This window comes from Fringilla coelebs (genome assembly GCF_963513975.1).
Source record: "Fringilla coelebs genome assembly, chromosome: 3".
NCBI classification, from domain to species: domain Eukaryota; kingdom Metazoa; phylum Chordata; class Aves; order Passeriformes; family Fringillidae; genus Fringilla; species Fringilla coelebs.
The window spans coordinates 83,707,252-83,727,387 of record NC_140030.1 but is presented as its reverse complement, the minus strand read 5'-3'; the positions used below and the strand labels follow the sequence as shown (position 1 = coordinate 83,727,387).

The window sequence follows — 20,136 nt, the reverse complement described above, 5'->3', positions numbered from 1 at the left end:
CCTGAAGAGCAGTGCTCCCTTCCCTCTCTCTTATGTGGTGCTGCCCCATGTGGAAGCGTTGAGACACCCGTGCAAAGGAAGAGGCAAGTTTTATAAAGTCCTAGGGAACGTGGGTTCTCCAACCCCACAGCCAGACCTGCCCTGATGGTGCTGCTCCACCTGTGCCCCAGGCTGGGCAAGCAGCATGCCCCGGGCTTGGCTCTGCACCAGCCCACGGAGAGCAGAGGGAGGACGCAGACCCCAGGACACCTCCCAGAGCACATGTCCAACAGATCTGTTTATTCCTGGAGAGCACAGTGAGCAGGGTGAGGAAGCAGAGCTGCCGGGCAGGCAGCAGTGGTTATTGCTGCAGGTGCATCCTCCAGTGACAACAGGGGTCTGGGGGAGCAAACTGCCTGCCTGCCTCTGCAGGGCAGGGGACGGGCCCTCACCCACTGCCAGGCTGGAGCCACCCCATCACCCCAGAAAAAGGTGAGGGGAATGAAGTAGCACAGAGAAGTGCAAATATGTTGGCACTGGAGTTCATCTGCTCTGGGCAAAGGAGCCCAAGATAAGAGGAGAGTGTTACAGTGCGGGAGGATGAGGGATTGGGAGAAAAAACCCAACTTTGTGCCGCAGACCCCATAGACCACCACCCCCTGCTCTCTGGAGGAAGGCATTGCCTCTTGGGTGCTGTATCCCCTAGCCCTGCTGTAGGCCATGACTGAGGGCAGCAGATGTCCCAGGAGCTCCCAGGGATGGGAGGGGAGGCCAGGCTGCTGTGACAGTGATGCCAGAGCTGTGCCTATGTGGACAAGAGGAGCTTCAGTGCTGCAATACAGGGTTGCATGTGTTCACATGATGGAGGAGCCCCGAAACATTCAGTGCTTGAGTTGTAGAGCTTGACCCAGTGCTGGGCTTAGGCCAGCACTTAGAGCATGGAGGTGGAAGGGATGTGTTGAAGGCCACGCAGAAAAGAGCCAGCAGGCTCCACGCTTTGGTCGTGCTTAGTGGTGCTAAGTATGGTGCAAGGGCTTCAGGATATCGAGTGTGGCCATCCCTCCTCCCAGAAGAAGGCCACTGTGGCTCCTTTGGGAACCTGCTGCCTGAGCAAGGCAATATGTGCTGATGCTCCCAGGTGTGGGTGCAGAGACAGGCAAGGTGTGCTGGAGGGGTGGGTCAGCACTAGAGCAAGCGATACGAGTGTCCTCCCCCTCCTGCCCCAGCAGCTGCCCCTCCCTGCTCTGCAGCTGGCCCCCGGCCTGCCACCATGCAGGGACTCACAGGTATCCCATGCTGCTCGCCTTCCTCCTGTTCTGGGGTGAGAGGGAGCAAGGGGATGTGGAAAGAAGCCCAGCCCAGAAGAGGAGAAGGGAATCCTCTGCCTGCCTTGACCCCTGGTCCACTGGAGAAGATGGTGTGAGGCTTGCTGGGAGGCAGGGCTGGTGGCTCAGCGTGGGATGGAGCAAGGGGGGAAGAGTATCCTGTATCCATAGATCCAAGGGGAGGCACTTGGAGTGGGCCTGGCCCATTGGGGTGTCCCAGCTGCAGCAGATCTGTTGTAACTCCTAGCCACACATTGTCAGCAGCAGCCACTGGGAAGGAGAGGGAGAAGGAATGAGCAGGGTCCATTCTTGGCATGTCCTCAACAGTCAATTTCAACAGCCCTCCATGAAACACAGAGCCTGCAGCAGTCCTGTTTACTCACCTTGATCTTTTATAGGTTTTTTCCCTACCCAGGGGGCTGGATGGCTTTCTACCACCCACCCCAGGTGCCCCATTCACCCTAATGCCGTGTCCCCTTCTTTCCCACCCCAGCTTTCACTGGGCTGAACTCTCACCTCAGAAAGGTTCATGACAGCAGTGCCAGTGCCTTCAGGGTCCATGCTACGGAAGAACCCTGCAGGGACACAAGCAAAGTGAGCAACACATCTCTCTGTTCCTGTCCTCCCTGCCCCAGGGCCATCACTCACTGAACATGGTCTCCAGCTTCAGGAGGCAGCAGACAAAGTTGTCAAAGTCCACGCCCATGTCATTGTCGGCATAGCGTGCCACCACCACCTGATGCAGCTTGTTGTTCAGCTTGAAACCTGCAAGGCAGAGAGCAGTCAGCCCCCCAGGGAGGCAGCAGAGCAGGGTGGAGTTGTGAAAGTCCATGCACCCACACAAAGGGTCCACCAACCCACCCAAGGAAGGGCACTTGTCCAGCCTCAGTAGGAAGAGGGGATGCTCTCCCTGCAGCCACACATGACTAGCTAGCTCACTGATCCACCCCAGTCTCTGCTTTGCCAGGATGGGATTCTGCAGGCCAGAGGAGGACAGAGGCTGGGACCATCTTGCGAGCATCTCTAACTCTGAGGCTCCAACACTTGACACAGCTGTGATGCAGAAAGCCTGGTGCATACAGGGGCCACATCTCACTACAACAGGTTGGTTGGCTTCAAGAATGCAATATAAGCTGGTCACACCCTTCTCCTGCTATTTAGGACAGGACTCTGACAGCATGAGCCCCCTCCCCAGCCTCCAGCCCAGTCCCATCCTTCTCCAGACCTACCGGCTGACTCTAGAGCCATGCGCATCTCATAGGAGCTCATGGTGCCTGACTTATCCAGGTCGTACTGGCGAAAGATTGTCTGCAAAAACATCACAGAGGACATGAAGGGAGGGCTCTCCTGTGACCTCCAGGCTGGCTGTCCCTCCTTCTTGCTGCATCAGGAGGGGTGCTACCCCTGTGCAATGCACCATGCCCCCTCTCCTCCTCACCAGCCAGCTCCGGATCTTGTTCCACAGGATCTGGAACTCCACCAGCCCAAGGCGGGCACTGCCATCTTTCTGGGGGGCAGAGGGTCAAGGAGGTCAAAGCAGCCAGGAAAGGAGCAGGGGGAGGGTACAAAGGCAAAGCTACCAAATCCCAGCCACAGAAGGTGAGAAAAGCCTGGACACACTTGGCCTCTCCAATTTGTCCCCCAACCTTCCCCTCTATCCTGCAGCATCAACAAAATAAGAGCCTGCAACCCAGCAAGGAAAGGGTAACACTTGAACTAGCAGCTGTGCCACTCCCTGGGAGCAGTGTGCTGCTGCCGTAGGAAGCACATTGCTGTGCTGTCCTTGGACCAAAGCTGGGCTGGCCTGCAGCGAAAAGGAATGTTGTAGGGCCAGGCTGGAGAAGGGCTCAGAGCTGCTCCTTGCCTGACTCCCCAGCTGCATGTCCTTGTACAAGCAGGACACTGGCCATGGCTCCTGTCTCTTGACTCATCCACAACAGCTAGACAGGATGGTTTGGAAGAAGGAAACCCAATAGTCCTTGTTTCCTTTGAGGAGTGCCTCAAAGGCTGGGTGGCACAACAGCACATCAGGCTAAGGAGCCCATGGGAAGTGAAACACAGGAACTTCCTCATGGAGGTGAAAGTAGAAGGCATTGGGTGGGACCGTGCTGGGCTTTTGGTGGCAGAGCCAAGGCCAAAGCAAGCAGGGGAAGTGATGGCCCTTGCCAAAAACCTGCTGCTGAAGTCGAAGAGTGTAGGGCAGGTGGCCCTGAAGCCATAAGGAGCCCTTCCTTTCTTCCCCCAGTTAAACAGCTTCAGTGCTGCCAGAGAGCCAAGCCCCAGCTCCAAGAGACAATTCTTGTTTCTTGCAGGCAGAGCACCACAAAAACCGGCCCTGGCCCACAGCACCAAGAGGATACATCCATCAGGTTGACCATGTTGCGGCAGGAGTCCAGGCTGAACCCATCCGTCTTCAGATCTTTGTCTGAGGAGAAAGGAGGAGGCTGAGCACATGCACCAAAACGCAACGTGCTGAGCAACCTGGGCTGCAGGGAGCAGGGGTAGGAAGAGTAGTGCTTACGTCTAGAGATGACTCTGTTCAGAATAGTCCGAAGCTCAAAGACGCTGATTTCCATGTCCTGGAGCAGAAGCAGAGTTAGGATCACCCCTTGCCTGCCCTCCACCCCACTTGTGGCCATTGTCCCCCTCCTGCCTAAACATCTCTGCCTTAGTCACAAAACATGAGGATGCCATTACATTTCTTGTACACTCAGAAGAGTTTTGGTCACAGCTGGGTGCTCTTCCCCAAATCTGCCCCTGTCATTACACCATCCCTGTGGGCAGCTGGGCTGAGCCACAGCAAAGATGGACTTGTCTGCATGATGGGACTAGAGTGAGCGTGGCATGGGCTGGAACTCCCATAGCCAGGGGTTCAGTCCTGTCCCCTCCCCAGAAGGCTTTCCAGAGCTTGGTGTAGCCATACCCACCTCCCCTGCCAGCTGCTGGAACATGTTCTTGAAGCTGTCCTCTATGTCATCCTCAGTTATTTCCTCCTGGGGTGATGCAAACCAGAAAGAAGTTAGTGGTCAAACCCAGGCTCTGCCCTGCCTTCCAGGCTCAATAAACGCCAACTGGAAAGGAAGCTCTTCTTTGTTTTTCTCTTCTTCGTTAATTCCCACATCCCCATCACCCAAACCTTGCCAGCCCCTCTCCAGCCACCTGATATCCCAGGCTCCCCCTCCCAAGTGCCAGAGCCTCAGCACTAGCCAATCCAAAGTGGCAGCTCCTACCTCATCTGCCAGATCTGCCGAGATCTCCTCATCCAGCTCCCTGGCACAAAGGGGAAAACAAAGTGAAGAGCGGGCTCCTCAGCCAGCAGGCGGCCAGCAGTGGGGAACAGCCCAGTGCTGACAGACACGGGGTGTCCCTCCCGGGCCAGGACTCACGCTGTGTCCGACTGCTTCTCGGTGAAGACCCGCAGGACAAAGTCAGCCTCCTTGTGCGGCTCGAAGGTGGAGGGCACAACGATGTACTCGCCGGGGGGCAGCCGGATCTGGTTGCTCACCTCCCGCAGGTTGATGAAGGTCTCAGACCGTGCCCGGGACTGGTTTCGCAGGAAGAAGTCCTTCTTCAAGTGCACATTCTGCATGCCCTGGGCCTGGGGGAAGGAATGTGCTTGTGGACCACAACGGGAAGCACCCGCAGGGAGTGGTGGGACCAGCGCCAGCCCCATCAGGTAGGACAGCCCTGCCCTGCCCATCCAGTAGGAGCCATCCCTCCCTCCCACATGGAGGTGCCCAGCTCCCACTGCACTCCAGCCACAGCCAGTGCTGTGGGAGCATCAATCCATTTTTGCCCAGTCTTGTGCTTCCCTCCAAGATGGGGTAGGCTTTGACAGCTCAGGACGTACCTCCTCAGGAACCTGCAGATAGGAGGGAAAAGGGGAAAAAATCAGAATCCCAGTACCTCCCCCATCCCTTACAGCTGCAGGGAGCACAGGATGGGGGACGTTAGCCCACAGCTGGCCAAAGCTGGTGGAAAATATTTTCTTGAGGATTGGGGTTGAAGTGGGACTGGCAGGGCTGAGCCAGTCCCAGGGAAGAAGCCTTGGGGCGGGCAGGGGTTACCTCGTAGACAGCAAAGCCAATGGTGTGCATGTCACCTCCCACGCGCCGCTCCCGCCGCCGGTGCTTCTGCATCAGAGCCACCAGGAAGCTGCAGGCCACCTCATCATCCCCAGGGTCATCATCTTCTTCCAGCAACTTGATCTTAAACTGGGGGTTGATCCAGAATGTGGCTGGGAGGAAGGGGATGCATGGATGAGACACCTGGTTTCATCACACTGCCAAGAGCCCAGTGGAGGCCAGAGGTACCTGGGTGATTCCTGCAGCCCCCAGCAGTGCTGCCCCGGCGCCACGTGCCCTCGAACACCTGCGTGTGCCATCTGCTGAGCTCATCCTTGGTGAGGGCATCGGGGGTCAGGTTGCAGATCTCGAGCCTGGAGAATTCCCTCATGAAGTCCCGGAAAGACATCCTGTGGGAGGCAAGGAGGGGCTGAGGCCAGGGCACTGCTGTGGGGAGGGAGGAGAGCACAGGTAGCTCTGGACCCAGCTAACATTTTATGAGAGTTAAATGACGGTAAAATCTTTTACCCTAAACAGTTATAGCTTATTTAAAGCCTCGTGCTGGGTTTGGGTAGGAAGGGATGTTTACTCTTCCTACATGTTTATTTTGCATTTAGTTGGCCTGAATTCCCTTCAAGGGAGGAAAATTATTAACTAGATCAGATGAGAAAATGCTGGCAAGCTCTCCAGTGCTGGGAAGCCAGCTCATAAAGGCAGGTCATGCGCTTCAGGTGAAGCATGGCTGTAGGATCTCTCCCTGGCTCCTCTGCTCCTTCCTGGACAGGCTGTTGAAATAGAGCAGCACTTTGCTCCGGGACTCACCAGAACTCTCCATCCTCCATCTTCAGTTGCAGCTCTTCCCTCTCGTCAGGGTCAATGTTGTTCCACTCAGAGGAACTGGAATAGCAGGAGAGAGACAATTAGATAAGGACTCCTGAGAGCAATTCAGAGCTGGCCCTCATCTCCTCTGATGTGAAGGGCTCTGCACGCTGTGAGTTTCCCCTCAGCATTGCCCCGTGCTCGACTGCTGCATGTGCAGCGCTTGCTGGCCTGACAGAGCAAGACTGCCATCCCTTCTGTCCTGCTTACCCATCACTCCAGGCTCCAGTCCACTCCACCTGACCCCAGGGGTTCCTGATGCGGATGAGTTGTTCCTGCTGACCCCGGTAGTTCACCTGCCAGACACCAGACAGAGGAGGTGGAGTCCATGCCACTGGCCAGGCTGATATTGCTATTAAAGTCTAATCTAGGTGACTCACATCTCTGAAGGCTGTGACAGAATAGGCGTGGCCCTTTACCAGCTTCTTGAAGGTCACTGCTTCCATATCAAAGGCGCTTGTGATCTGAGGAGAATGTGTAATGCTCAAGTTGATAGGAGTGAATTTGTGTAGTCTTATCCCTACCCCTTTCCTCCACTGTGTGGAGAATTCTCCTTGCTTTGCACTGCTCCGGCCGAGAGAAGTAGCAGGTAGCAGTTCCCTGTGCTCAAACATTGCTGGTTGTGGACAATTTAAAGACAGTTTCCTTAGCACCCCAAAGATCCATCAAGGAACCACCTAAACTTCAGAATTTAAAAGCCCTGCTCCAGGTAATTTGCTGATGCAAAACATGGCCAGAATTATAGGCAGTCCCTCGTCCCGCACCGGAGATGAACAAACCCGCTCCATCCAAAGGAGCCACGTGTTGTGCCGCAGGGCTGCCACACTGGCTCTGGAAAGGGTGCTGTGGTGGGAGGGCAAAGAAGTAACCTTCCACCCGGTGTCCCCGTGAGGGGACTGCTGACACAGCCTTGGCTCTGAGGCCTCACTGTGGCCAGCGCTGTGGCAGAGCCCGGCCCGTAAGCGGGTCACTTACGTCGATGGAGCAGCCCAGCAGGGAGCCCCTCTCCAGCGCCTTGCGGATGATGTGGGCCATGTTGCGCGGCGGCCGCTTCAGGTCGTACATCTCTGCCACGCCGCCCGTGAAGTCCTCGAAGCCCTCGGTGGTGCTGCCCCCCGAGAGCGACTCGTAGCAGCCGTTCAGCCTGAGGGGCGCGGGAGCAGACAAGCAGGTAGCGCACTGCAGCTGCCCTGCCACCCAGCACAAGCAGGGCCAGCGACAGAGGAGACTCCCCTCCCTCCACCCCGCACAGGGAGGTGCCCTACCCCATACGTGCCCGCCCACGTGCCCACCACGGGGATACCCACTTGGCATAGGCCTTCTCCAGCAGAGCACTCCAGAACTCGGTGCACTCCGCCGAGTGGACAAACAGAAGCTCCCCATCCTTGGTGGGCAGCTGGTCATCCACCACCACGTCCACCCACTCGCCAAACTGCCAGATCTGGGGGGTGAGAAGGGAGTGGGGTGAGCTCAGAGCATCACATGGCATCACCCCCACCCTCACTTCTGCCATAGCCCACCAGCTGTGGAGGGCCAAAAGCTCCCAGCCCACCTGGAAGTGGAAGATGCCAGCATAGTCCTCCTGGAAGCTCTGTCCATGGGGCACCACGCGGTGCAGGAGCTCCTCGTTGAGCGTGAGGGAGCCAATGGCAGCCAGCAGCCAGCAGTCACCTGGGGAAGGAGAGGAAGCTGGTATGAGTACCCATCACCTCCCTAGCTGGGAGGGTAGGTGATGGATGTTTAGGAGCCCATGGTGTGCTCTTCTTGCACATGTTTGGGGCTACCCAGCTCAAAAACTCCATGGAAAAAACAGAGAAGATCCAGCAAGCAGAACTCAGGGATTCAGGCTTGCTCAGCCTGCCCACAGAGAGAAGTATTAGCTCAAGGCAAGAGGGAACATTCCTCCCTCACCTGGAGCCTGTGTCCAGACCACCACACACAGCACCAACAGCCCCCTTCTGCAGCCATTTATCTGTACTCTCCTGGAACTCATTAATTTGACTGCCCTCAGTATCACAGACAGCAAGTTCTGCAGAAGAATTACACTTTGAATGTAAAAAGCCATTTTAGCAAGCGAGCAGTTTCATGCTGCTGCCCCAGCTTCTCAAATTGCAAGCAATGCCACCGCACTTTTCCTTCTGAGTGATCTTAACCACAAGTGCTGCTCCAGGCCAGAATTGTGCTTTAAATTCTTTGACTTGATTCTCTTTTCTCTTTTGCCTTTGAAGCCTTTCACACCTTAGCCTTGAGCCTGGATAACCTGTAACTGAGCTGTGGTTTGACAAAATGCCATTTCCAAGTTTATAATGACCAAGTGAACACTACCACAGTGCTTTGGGCTGTTATGCACTCCAGTTGCTACCTCAAGTTTGTCCTAATTACTGGGTATGTTAAATGTAGTCAGCCCTGAAAACAGCATGCTAAATGTGCTAAGGTATACAGTACTCCCAATCAAGTGCCCTACTTGCTCCCAGTCAGGACAACACTGTGTGGTACCAAGATCTGTTTCTGATGACCACAAAATCCCAGTTGTGGTTCAACTCTGCTAGCCTACCCAGCCCATTAACACTTCTCTCCTTGCCTCAGTGCCCTCGCCTTGGGAGACACCCCTGGAGAAAAGACAAATCATCACTTGTACACCTCTCGATACCCTTCTGCCACACCACACTGGTTCATAAGCACTTTTCTGCCACCTCAGTTTGTTATTATCATGCAGCTGCCATCCGTCACCATTTACCAAAGCAGGGAGCTTTTTGGAGCAGCTCCTGGCATCGTTGTCAGCATGTGTGAGGAGGCATGGATGCACCCAGAATCTCCACCGATCTCAGCACCCATCAAGCTGTGCACCCATCAACTCATTTTTTTGGAGCTTTAACCTAGAGCTACCAGGAGGCACAGGATGCCCCCTGACTTGCAATTCCCACCTCACCGAATGGAAAGGGCCTCCCAACCCTCCCCAGTCACTGCTGCCTGGACCAAGGTCCAGGGACAAAGCTTCAACACTCACCCAGAGCACCCTGGCAGATGTCCGTCCGGGTGGCACCGCCAACGATGAACTGAGGGTCATCCACTAATTCCTGCAGAAGGACAGAATCAGATGCTGGTGCTAGATCTTGGCAGGGCCTGGGCTTTAGCAGGGCTGTCACCCACTGCAGCTCTGACTCGAGAGAAATGGTATATGGTCCCTGTGACATGTACCCCACCTGCCCTCTGCTAGGGAAGGCTGCTTAACTGCAATGCCAAGGCCATCATGGTAAGGCAAGGCAAGATCTACCGTATCCATGGGAGGACAAGGCTGGATGACATTCCCCTTGCCTTCATGGCACCAGGGGATATGCACTCTCAAATGCCCCATCTACTGAGGGTGACACATCCATGCCAAGACACCTAGGAGCAAGAACACAACCCACCTGTTTTGAAGCCCACAGTCTGCCGCCCAGAGGAAGCAGTGCCTGATAGACACAATGCTTTTCTGAGCAGACACTCATGGGGAATGGCCCTGGGCCCTTGGGAAAGTGGTTCTGCAGCACTCCAGGGACTTGGAGCACTTGGAGTGCCAGCAAGGGCCAGTCTGCAGCTCAGCACACCACATCAGTGCAGACGTGCAGGACAGGGATGCCAGCCCAGACTGAGAAGAAGCAAGCCCAGCACTTACCGACGGACGCTTCCACTCCACTCCCCGCGTCTTGCTGGAGTGCGGCCCCAGCTCCTTGAATCCAAGGGCAGATGGGCCAGCTGGGAATTGTGGATCCCTGAAAAGGGTGCCACTCTCAATGCACTGCTGCTTGAGGGCCTCATAGTCCTGGTTGAGGTACTTGATGGCGTTGTTGTGCTGACCAAGCCCCTCGGCTCTCAGGCGGTCTCTCTCCACGCGAGCAGCCATGCCGCCAAAGGGCATCATAGCTCGGCACCAGCGCCGCTACCTTCCGCTCCACTCCCTGCAGAACAGAACAGGCACGGCCACGCTGAGGCACAGCCCGCTACCTTGCTCTCCCCTGGTGATACCAGCCACCACACAGAGCCAGGCTCTGAGGCTGAATCCCCAGTTCCCCACCACTCCCACAGCAGGGACCTTCTCCAGCAGCAATGGCCTGGCACAGCGAGCCCAGTGCCACCAGAGCACCCCAGGGTGGGCACACACACACCAGGAGAATCTCCCAGGCCCCATCCCCAGCAGCAGCCCCGTTCTGAGCCCTGTCCTCCAGCCTGGCTGTTTCAGCCCTGCTGTCTTTAGGGGACACCAAGGGGGCAAAGCAGCATTCAGAGGGGGCTGGGAGGAGGCAACCCCCAAGCACCTAGGTCACGGGTCCTGTCCTGTCCCCGCTGTGCCAAAAGCTGAGCCCGGAGGAATTTCAGACGCTTTCCAACCTCGTCAGCCTCTCCTCCCGGCGCAGCTTTCCGGGCTCTTCCCTTGTCCCGGCTCCTCCTCACCCGCCTCGGCGGGGAGGGCGTCAGCGGCTGCCAGCAGCTTCTCCCACCCTCAGGGGCCTCTCCCTCTCCTTTTCTCTCTTCTCCGAAAGCCGGCCCGGCTGCCTGAGCACTGAGTCAATAGGGCCGGGGAGGGTGGAGCCCAGCAGATAGTTCTAGCTATGGGGCCAGAGAAGGACAGGGAAGGAAGAGGCGGGACGGCACACACACACACAGCGAGGATGACTCAAGGCTCGTCTACCGCCAGAGGAGCAGCTTGCTGGGAGATACCGGGAAGGGATTGCGGAGTTTAGGGGAGCACCCTGGCACCAGGAGAGCGAGGCAGGACAGACACCGCAGAGCGCCCATCCCGCACCTCTCCCTGTCCTGGCCATCCTCCCGGGGCTCTGACCAGCAGCTCACGGCCAGGAGCTTCGAACCAGTTTGACACAGCTGCCAGGCATGTCTGGTCCCGCAGCCCTGCCCCACCGTGCCTGCTGCGGTGGGCAAGTCCCAGCTCCCCTCCCGGTGTCCAGCTGCCCTCAGCCCTGTCCAGGCACCACGGCAGCAGCCAGCACTCACACCCACAGCACCACCCAGGCTGGAAGGGGCCTCTGGCACCGTCTGGTCCAAGCCTCCATGCAAGCAGTGTCACCTGCAGCAGGGCCATGGGGCAGGTGCCACCACCCCCAGCCCACTGGCATCTGCGGCTCATCCTGCCCCACTCCCCAGCAACCTCAGCTCCTGCTTGGCTGGGCTGGTGCCGAATACTTCAGAGGTTTCTCCATGTGAGAAAGTGCTGTAGTCCTTGGGTAAATAAGCCAGGAGCCAGCAACCCACTCAGAGCAGCAAACTCGAATGCCAGCGCTGGCCCACTCCCTCCCCAGTACCCTATGTGAGGGGAGCAGGGCGCAGCCTGGCTCCAAAGAGGCGGCTTTTGTTGTCCTGAAGGGCTGTGACAGCTAAAGGGGAGGCAGGCAACAGTGAATAGGGTGTAAGCTCCTGGCACATGCATAGGGCATAAACTTGGCTGCTACTGCATGTGGCTGTCCTAGCCAGAAGCTTTTCAGAAGAAAAAATTTACTCTTTCCCATCACTCCGCCTGCTCTGGGATGCTCTAAACCCACTACCCTTCTCCAGGGAAGCGCCAGCCCTTCTCTCCTCTACGATGGTCCCAAATCTATGGAGCTCCTCCTACAACCCCTGCCCCACAGCCGCACCCTGGCAGTCTCTCCCAGTGGCAAGTCCCTCGGTGCCTGCAGAGCTGGCAGGATGGCTTCTCCAGTCCCAGACACTTCCCAGAACAGAGGGGCCCTGAGGGAGGAGGGATCCCAAGTACAGCTGCCCACATTGCCTCCGGATCCCACCTCACCACCTCCCTGGCACTTACACCACAACCTGCCAGTGGCCAGGGAACTTTCCCTACCCACAGCCCCTGCCAGGTTCCCTGCACCCTTTCCCACCCTACCTACCAGCACGGGACATGGCTGCAGACATGGGGAGCTCTCTGCAGACACGGGCACCGTACGAGTTATTCTTAGCTCTGTGGCTCAAAATACTCGGGAAGGCTGTGCTCAGTGGCAGACGGAGGTCACGCAAGCGCAGAGCAAAAGCATTTCAGACCCCAGAATGGGAGAGCAACCACATGGGTCTTTAAAGCAATGGGGTCAGCTACTGACACCTCCCCAGGCTTATGGTAATGGACACTGCAGGTCCTCCCCGGAGGAGGAAGGGGTGTGATGAGACAAGCCAAGCCCCCGGGGCAGTTTTCCACCACAGGTGACATTCAACTACAGTATGATGCTTTCCAGTACTCGAGGCACCTCTGATCCCTCCCAGGGGGGAGCGAAAAGACACACTGGTTCCTGCAGGGTCCCTGACACCTTGTGCACTTTAGCGCATACTGCAAAACCTTGGGCAGCATCATTGTTGAAGTCCAGCCAAAAATCTTTGCGGACCTCTGGTTTGCCAGCTGCTCTCGCAAATCAACGGAAGTGGGGAGTTCCCTTCCTCAAAACCAGCCCTGACACACGGTATCCTGCCGCATACTCAGCTCGGGGCAAGGCGTCACAGCCGCCCATGGCATCCCACAGTGCTCAAGCAGCTCTCAGGCCCTTTCCAGCCCTCCAGATTACAAAGATCCTCGTTTTCGACAGGCTCCCCTTTATGTTACCGCATCCCTTTGACGGGATGCGGGCTTGGCTTTGGGGTCGGCAGCGCATCCCGGGAGGCTGCGGTATTCAGTTTACTCGCCGCCCCGACTGGGAAGCCGCTGTGTCTCCGCGGATGCGTTAGGTAATGCAAAAATCCTCGCAGACAGAAGGGGATGGGAGGGGTAGGCTTGCCTAGATAAGCTTAGAACACAGAGGAAGCAGCCGGGGAGGGGGAGACGGACGGACCCGAAGCCCTGTGCGCCTGGCGGCGAGCTCCCCCTCAGTGCTTAACCCCAAGCTGGGGGTCGGACAAGGGTGAGGATGGGGGGAATGGACTTACGGAAGCTGCCGCCGCCACCGCCCTGCCCGCTTCGGCTCGGCCCGGCCCAGCCCAGCCCGGCTCAGTACAGCCCCGCGGAAGGTGGAGTTTCGGCGGGCAGGATGTAGGAGCAAAGCCGGGAGGGCAGTGGGAGGGGGAATTAAAGGAGCAGTGACAGTTTACAGGCAGTGGGAGGGGATTATTGTTCCAGGCTGATGGTGAGGTTCCGTCTTACCGTCTCCCAGCTCCCAGGGATGGAGGGGTACCGCCGGGATGGGCGTGCTCCTTCCACCATTGTTCTGAGGAAAGGGCTGGGTCCACAGGGAAACCGGGGCTGGAAGGAAAAGAGGAAGCAACTTTCTTCTAGGAATGGATTTGAGGAGGACTGCTCCATACTGCCGGCACCCCAGCGTAGCTGGGCGAAGCTCTGTACTGCACCTTTGTCCCCAGGACTTACTGACTTTTCGGTGCCACGGCTGAGTAGGGTGGTCCCACCGGATATCCCAGACTGTTGTGTCCCTTCTCCCTTCCCTCATGCCTGCGGGGGCTGTGCCCGCGCCACCTCAATCAGTGGTCCGGGTGGTCACGGTCAACACCGCCACCACCAGCTGCCCCGGGCTCCCTGCGTGCCCCGGCTGGCACCCCCCATCACCAGCTGCCCCTGGCTGCTGGGTGCCCTCTCTGGGCAGGTCCCACTGCCCTGGAGTTTTCCACAGCCACACCGGGGCTGCCCCTGCGTGCCCTCGGTGACTCATGGTGCAGCTATGCTGGGTGGCGCTGTTACCAGCGGGCTTGGCCCCACACGGCTTGGCACCATACGGTGGAGTCCTGTGTGGCTCAGCATGGCTTTGGATGGCATGGCATGGCCCAGAATGAATTGGCACAGCTTGGCCTGGTGTGGCTTAGCCCAGCATATCTGACACTGCCTGGCCTGGCATGCGCAGCTCAGCTCAGGCCAGCCCCATCTCAGGACAGGGGCTTTGTATTGCCATTCTTTCGGTGCCAAGGCTGAACAGGGCGAACCTAATGGGTGTCCCCAGCCCTGGAGCTCCCTCTCCCTTCCCTGGTGCCTGGTGTTTGCAGCTGGGGAGGCTGTGCCCATACAGACTCACTGCAGCAGCTGGCATCGAGCCTGCAGGAGCCCAGGCCTCACAGGGCACCTGTTTTCTACCTTACCCCACCTTGCCCCAGGGGATAAATCCTTCCTAAGCAGGGAGCCGGTTGCACGTGTGGCCAGAAGCCATGTCCCTTGCCTGAGGGAAGGGCAACCCAAATGTTTAAACCAGCTTTAACACGGTCCTGCTGCTGCAGGCACAAGCGACTAGTCCAGTCCTGGCCAGCACCCACCAGAGCTGCCCTGTACCTTTGGGGACTCTGTTACAGGCAGCTTGTTCTGCTTGTTCCCATCCTAGTGCAGAGGCAGCCTTGGGGTGCCCTGCTCTGGATTGTTGCAAGGGCTGCTCCATCTTTTTCCCAGGCAGGCTTGCCACAGGCTGGAAGCATAAGAGGGTCCCTGCATAAGGGGGTCTTTATTTAGCTCTGCAGGGAACTGCAGGCAGCACTGTGCTTTCAAAGAGCAAGAGGCCTGTAGGGCCAGGGCTTGTTCCTGCTTTGGGTTTGTGCCCGTCCTTGTGACACTGTTGTCCTGTTCAGCTCCTGCCTTATTACCCTTCAGTGGCCTCCAAAGCTGCTTTCACAGATCCCTCTCCTGGGACAGGAGATAGCTCCTCAATAATCCTGTCACAAAGGCTGTCCTATCTCCTTCCCTCTATGCTTGGAAGCTGTTTCCCTGAAACACCTGCAAAATCTCTCTGCAATTTCCTTGTTTTCTTCCCTCAAGCTTTTCTTTGTAGTGATGGCTGCAGGGACTTGGCAGCAGGTGCGGTTCTCTGGCATTGCCTCTTCCCTTGCCCTTTGGCTGTGGACAGGAGGGTTTTTTGTCCCCTGCTGGTGCTGCACTGCTGGCACACGAAGCCTGATCACAGTAAGGCGGGGATGGAGCTGGGGTCACTTGTCCGTCTCTCGGCAGCCCACGCCAGGCCTTGCCTCTCCATTGTGCCATCCTCCAAGCAACAGCCACTGTGCACAACGTAAGGAGCATAGCACGCAGCAGGCTCCTGGGAAGCATGCCAGATCCAGCCTGCACAGAAAGCAGCAGGGAGCATCCTGGGGGCTGGCTGCTTGCTGTCTGTCCCAGCACTCAGGGCACAGCTGACATATGAGCAGCATCATGTTTTGGGAAAGTGATGCTCTGTGTTCCAGGCATTCCCAAAGGCTGTAGCTGTCCACCCAAACTAGGTGGCCAGGTTTGGAACGGATATTGCAGAGGTGGCTGTGTAACTTGCTACTGGAACAGTAGGGGTGGGCTGACACGTGGCATAAGGCTACCAGTGAAACTCCACTACCACATCATTTCCAAACCATCTTCATCCACTGCAGCCTCAGTACACACAGCTCCCCATCCACATGCTTTTAGCAGCGAAGTCCTTGATGCTTCTGCAAGTCAGAGGCAAAGCCATTCATGCTGTGAGAGTCTGTGAGCCATAACTGAGTTGCTGGCAGGAGGGCAGGGCTTGTGCTCACACTACTCCCCACCCCGCCTTTCGCACCACGCATGCTCCGGCAGCCCTGCAGCAGCTGGGGTCCTCTCCTCCCAGGTCCCAGCCCCCAACCCACTCCACAAAGAAAAGACTGCAAACAATAGCTCCTTTTTTTCCTTTTTTCTTTTGTACACAAATATATACAGGGTATTATACACATCTCTACACAGACAGTGCCACTCAGAACACACAGCTCTCTGTGGGTAGGGCCCCGACAGCCACAGAGGCAGCCCCGGAGCACGGCCGTACCTACAGAGGCCATGGCATCCCAGCCCACCTGCTGGACCAGGAGCAAGGGCAGTAGGTGGGTGTGAGAAGAAAGGAAGCAGGATCAACATCCCCCCTGGCCCAGCCTGCGAGTGGACCGGGAACTCTCAGCTCACATGCTCATGTCATTCCTGGCCGCTACCTGGAAGGGATGGGTGACTCTCACCATACCCCTTCACACCCATGTGTGCTCCAGCCCCAGCAGAGCCCTGGAAGCTGGTATGACCTGCCCTCCCTATGCACTGAAGACCTACACCTCTTCTGTTCCATCCACCCTTTTGTCCAGGCCTGGGATTTCTATAGGTCTTGTACAGGAAAGGCAGCTATGTCCTCCCGGGAGCAGTCCCCCCCGCTGCTCTCTGTGGGTCTGGTTCCCTTCCTCTAGTGGAAGGCACAGGGGAGAAAAGCCATAAGATGTGACCACCGTTCCTGGCAGCTGAGGTGGGCAGGGCTGACAATTCGCTTGTTCTGGTCGATTAAAGTGCTTGGAGCTCCTGGGCCAGCAGGGGTGATTGAAAAGGTAAATGACTGTCTCCTTTCACCTGGCCCCGCAGGGTACAGCCCCAGGGAGCTGGTACAGCACCCAGAGATGACAGGCAAAGGGAGGGTGATAGTGTCCGCAATGAGCACCAAACAGGATGGTGGCAGGGTCTGAGGGAAATAAATATAGCTAAATAGCAGAGGGATTTATTATTTTCCTTTACATTTTACACAAGGGGAGGGGGGAAGCAATTGAGGGCAACTGATACTGACCAGAAACAACCTCACAAAATGTCTTTAAACAGGGTCAGTCCTTCCATGTGCCAGGGGCTCCAGTCACCTCTCCCACCCATCCTGTTCTCTGCCTGCCTCTGGGACACAGCTATCAACAGGAAGGGGGCAAGAGCAAGAGGTAGGAGAGGAACAACCCCCCTCTCAGGCTGGGTGTGGCAGGGGAGCCTACACCAGTCAGGGCAGGTGAAGAAAGTCAGCACAGTCCCAAGAGGCTGCTCTCCCAGGGCTCCCTCCCTCTCTCACCACCTCAGCTGGGGGAAGACCCTGCAGCAGCTCAGGGAAGGAAGCCCATGGGGCCTCACTGCAACGAGGCAGTGCTGATCTAGCAGGGTGTTGAGGGCCTGTAGCCTGAGACCCTTTCTCCCCTCTCCCTAGCACCCAGGAGACCCCCACACAGCCTCCCCACCCCCAAGCCTGAACCTGCTGTGCAGACACAGGGCAGCAAAAGGGGGGCTGCAGTACCACATGGAGGTCAGGTTGATTTGTTTGAAAGGGGAGTAAAATGTGCAAAGAAAAATGCCACTTTAAATGATGCTGCAAACCCCTGCCTGTGCCCCTGGGGGAGGAGGGAACAGGACCTGGGGGAGAGGCTGCCTGCGCCTCCTCCTGCTCATGAGAAATGCCCTCAGCACCCCTCACCCCGTGAGGGCCTATCTAGTTCACGTCACCCAGTGCCCGTTCGCTGGTGTGATGCCACCCTTGACCACGAAGTCAGAGTCGCTATCACTATCCCTGTGGTGAGGGGGAAGCTTGTCACCACCCCTGGGCCTGGACCAGCTCCTGGGATGCCACACCAACTGGATGCTGGAAGCAGTTGAGAAAGGGCACACGCAGGCACAGGGAGAAGGTGCAACAAAAGCCAACCCCACCTTGGGTGGGGTTTCCAATAAACTGACTGAAGTTTTTCATTTATCACCTTCCTGTAAATCTAATAAATTATTAGTGTTTCTCACCAGGGGATACAGTTGCCTGCTCAGAAGACCCCAAATGTTCCCCTTATGCCCCTTCCCACAAAGCACCCAGATTTCCTCCTCCCTGCAGGTCCAGGGCAGCACCACAGGAGTTATGGCCCCCCTCCTCCCCAGTCTCTGGGAGTCTGGGGTCCAGGGATGCGTTGAAGAAGGTAGCTAGTAAAGAGCATGCCTGCCGAGCAGCCGGGCTGGCGCAGGGGTGGAGGGGCAGGGAGATGGAGAGCTTGCAGCAGGGCCCCTGCCCTCACTGAAGGCAGCAGCCCTAGGGGCGGGAGGGTGAGGGCAGTAGCCAGCACCCTCAGGTGCCTCTTCCCAGGTCTCCATGTGCACAGCCTGCCCTGCTCCTGGGCCTCCTTCCCCTCCCGCCCTTTGAGGTCCCTACTGGTGGATCTCATTCTCTATCAGGCTGTCCTCACACGACTGGAAATCTGTGTCATTCATGCCATCTGCGTTGATGAGCTCCTCATCCTGCGATACCTGCTCCTCCGACTCTGTAACTTCGCCCTCCGGCGAGGAGTCCTGCAGCACTTGGGCGATGTACTTCTGTCAGGGGCAGGGAGAGAGCAGAAACACACGTGAGTCTAGGGAACTTCTCCAGGAAGCAGAGCACAACACACTAAGCACCATGCACGAGGCCGAGCGTGGGGATATGCTGGGAGGGCAAGGAAGTGTCCAGCCTCCATGGAATATACCAGGAGTGGGGCTTGGCCCTGAAACACTGGATGTGTTTCAATCCCCAGCCGCCTGGGACAGGGCATCTGGGCTAGGAAAGAATGTGACTTCTCAGGCTCTTTGGAGCCCATGTGAACTGGAAGACTGCGCTTCCTTTTTTGCTAGCAGACGTGTCTTAAAGCTCTGCCTGCCTCTTATAAGGATTCTCCTTTTGGCAAAATGTTGCTGCTCTTCGCTGTCTGGAGCCTAGGAGGGAGCCTGGATTACATGTGCACAACCCAATCCTGCTCTCCTGAGGAAGCAGGAAGCTCTGCTTTACACCATCTCTGCAGCCCTGCATAGATCCCCACTACAAAAACCTTGTGGAAGGAAGCAGTTGGAATGAGCCAGTTGAGCCAAGGTGAAGTTCCAAAAACCGACTCTGGGGGTCTCAGAACGTTGGACAGGGGAGAGAAGAGTCCCCAAAGCACTTCCATGGCCTTCAAGGCAATGTCCACGGAGATGCCTTTGTGTTGGCACTAGGACAAGCCTGGTGGGTGACAGACTCTGCTGGCGTGCAAGCGTGCAAAGATGCAGAATGAGAAGGGACACTGACCCGGCTGGATTCACTGTCCCAGCCGAAAGAGAGACGGAAAGTAAATGCACAGCATCTGAGGAGCAGCAGGAAAGAGGTGTGTGTGTGGGGGTTACACTTCACCGAGAGCAGGTGAGGGGCACAGTGCCCAACAGTTGCCTCCCACCCTCACTGGGAGGATCCAGGTGCTGACTCAGAAAAATGAAAAGTGAGGAGTGAGGTACTCAGACAGGGAGTTACCTCCCCCTTTCCAAACTCAGGCAAGGAGTGTGCCAGGGCACAAAGGTGGGGATAGTGACTCACAGCTGATTTGGGAGCCGGCAGATTGGTGGCAGGTCTCCCGTTCTGCCTGTTGTCAATGGCGTCCACTTCTGTGTGGTCAATCTGGAGAGAAAAGGAGAAATTGAGACTGCCAGGGCAACGTATCTGCAGTCCCATCTCAGCAATATACAGGCAGCAGCGACAGCCTCAGGACTCTCCCTTCTGTGAAGTCAGGGTTGACAAGCTCTGCTGAAGAGCAGGCTGGGACCCCTCAGAGCCCCTGCTGCTTTGTGGTTGAGCTGTGCTACCAAGGAGAAAGGTCCTGCACCCAGCCATTCTGCCTCACCTTGTAGTTGTGAGCGCTGAGGTATTTGAAGTGCCCAAAGCAGACGTGACACAGGCAAATCACAATGGTGATCACGAGGACCACAAAGGTGAACATGGAAGTGGGGGCCAGGAACCCTGGGGCAAAGGAAAACCAAAGTGTCAGTGTCAAAGGACTGTGACCATGCTCTGTGGCTGGAGGCTGCCAGGGTCAGAGCCTGGCCAGGGAATTGGCTCAATTGGAGGCTAAGGGCTGGCATGCCAGCCCAGTGCTCACCTGCGCGCACTGTGGAGAAGAAGAGAAGCCAAAAGAGGCAGAGGATGGGGGCTGCCACTACCTGGTTCACAGCCCCTGAATGGATCTTCTTGTCCAGCTTGGCAGGCAGGTAAGCATAATACAGGTTGTATCGGTCCACCAGGTGCTTTAGCAGCATGTACATGAGCCCTGGGAGAAGGAGAAGAAAGCCAGAGAAGTGGGGCATCAGCCTCTTTGCAAGACTGAGAGGGAATATCTTTCCCACATCAGTCTTCTTGCCTCCCCTCCATCTCTGGCACAGGGAGGCAGAC

At 57.1% G+C, this 20,136-nt stretch overlaps 2 protein-coding genes across 5 annotated transcripts in view; both read right to left on the bottom strand.

The window, feature by feature from the left end:
* Window positions 1-264: 264 nt before the first annotated feature.
* Window positions 265-13,262, bottom strand: CAPN11 (calpain 11). The gene is made up of 22 exons (XM_084201684.1): window positions 13,148-13,262; window positions 9,903-10,185; window positions 9,255-9,324; window positions 7,800-7,918; window positions 7,555-7,688; window positions 7,223-7,391; window positions 6,628-6,711; window positions 6,458-6,543; window positions 6,191-6,265; window positions 5,618-5,778; window positions 5,372-5,541; window positions 5,155-5,166; window positions 4,691-4,902; window positions 4,535-4,574; window positions 4,232-4,297; window positions 3,826-3,883; window positions 3,665-3,729; window positions 2,743-2,811; window positions 2,534-2,612; window positions 1,953-2,069; window positions 1,821-1,879; window positions 265-1,574 (listed from the first exon to the last, which is right to left on the bottom strand). The coding sequence occupies exons 2-22, from the start codon at window positions 10,146-10,148 to the stop codon at window positions 1,548-1,550; spliced, it is 2,118 nt and encodes a 705-aa protein (XP_084057810.1). The 5' UTR covers window positions 10,149-10,185; window positions 13,148-13,262; the 3' UTR covers window positions 265-1,547.
* A 2,613-nt stretch (window positions 13,263-15,875) lies between these two features.
* The window catches only part of TMEM63B (transmembrane protein 63B), a 48,881-nt gene continuing 44,620 nt past the window's right edge, over window positions 15,876-20,136 (bottom strand). For 2 of the 4 annotated variants that reach the window (XM_084202122.1, XM_084202123.1), the window contains 4 exons: window positions 19,847-20,014; window positions 19,592-19,707; window positions 19,288-19,368; window positions 15,876-18,281 (listed from right to left, as the gene is read on the bottom strand). In XM_084202122.1, the coding sequence (XP_084058248.1) occupies window positions 18,117-18,281; window positions 19,288-19,368; window positions 19,592-19,707; window positions 19,847-20,014 (530 nt within the window). In that variant the 3' untranslated portion in view covers window positions 15,876-18,116. Of the gene's footprint in view, window positions 18,282-19,005; window positions 19,173-19,287; window positions 19,369-19,591; window positions 19,708-19,846; window positions 20,015-20,136 lie in introns of all 4 variants that reach the window. The other 2 variants (XM_084202124.1, XR_014616009.1) reach the window with 2 other exon arrangements.

Bases quoted from the DNA above. Each gene is read 5' to 3' on its own strand.
- CAPN11 (XM_084201684.1), bottom strand. From the start codon at position 10,148: ATGATGCCCTTTGGCGGCATGGCTGCTCGCGTGGAGAGAGACCGCCTG. The intron at 6,712-7,222 runs GTAAGTGACCCG...CATTCTCCTCAG, and splicing joins TGCTGGGCTGCTCCATCGAC to ATCACAAGCGCCTTTGATAT. The intron at 6,544-6,627 runs GTGAGTCACCTA...GGTGTCTGGCAG, and splicing joins CTGTCACAGCCTTCAGAGAT to GTGAACTACCGGGGTCAGCA.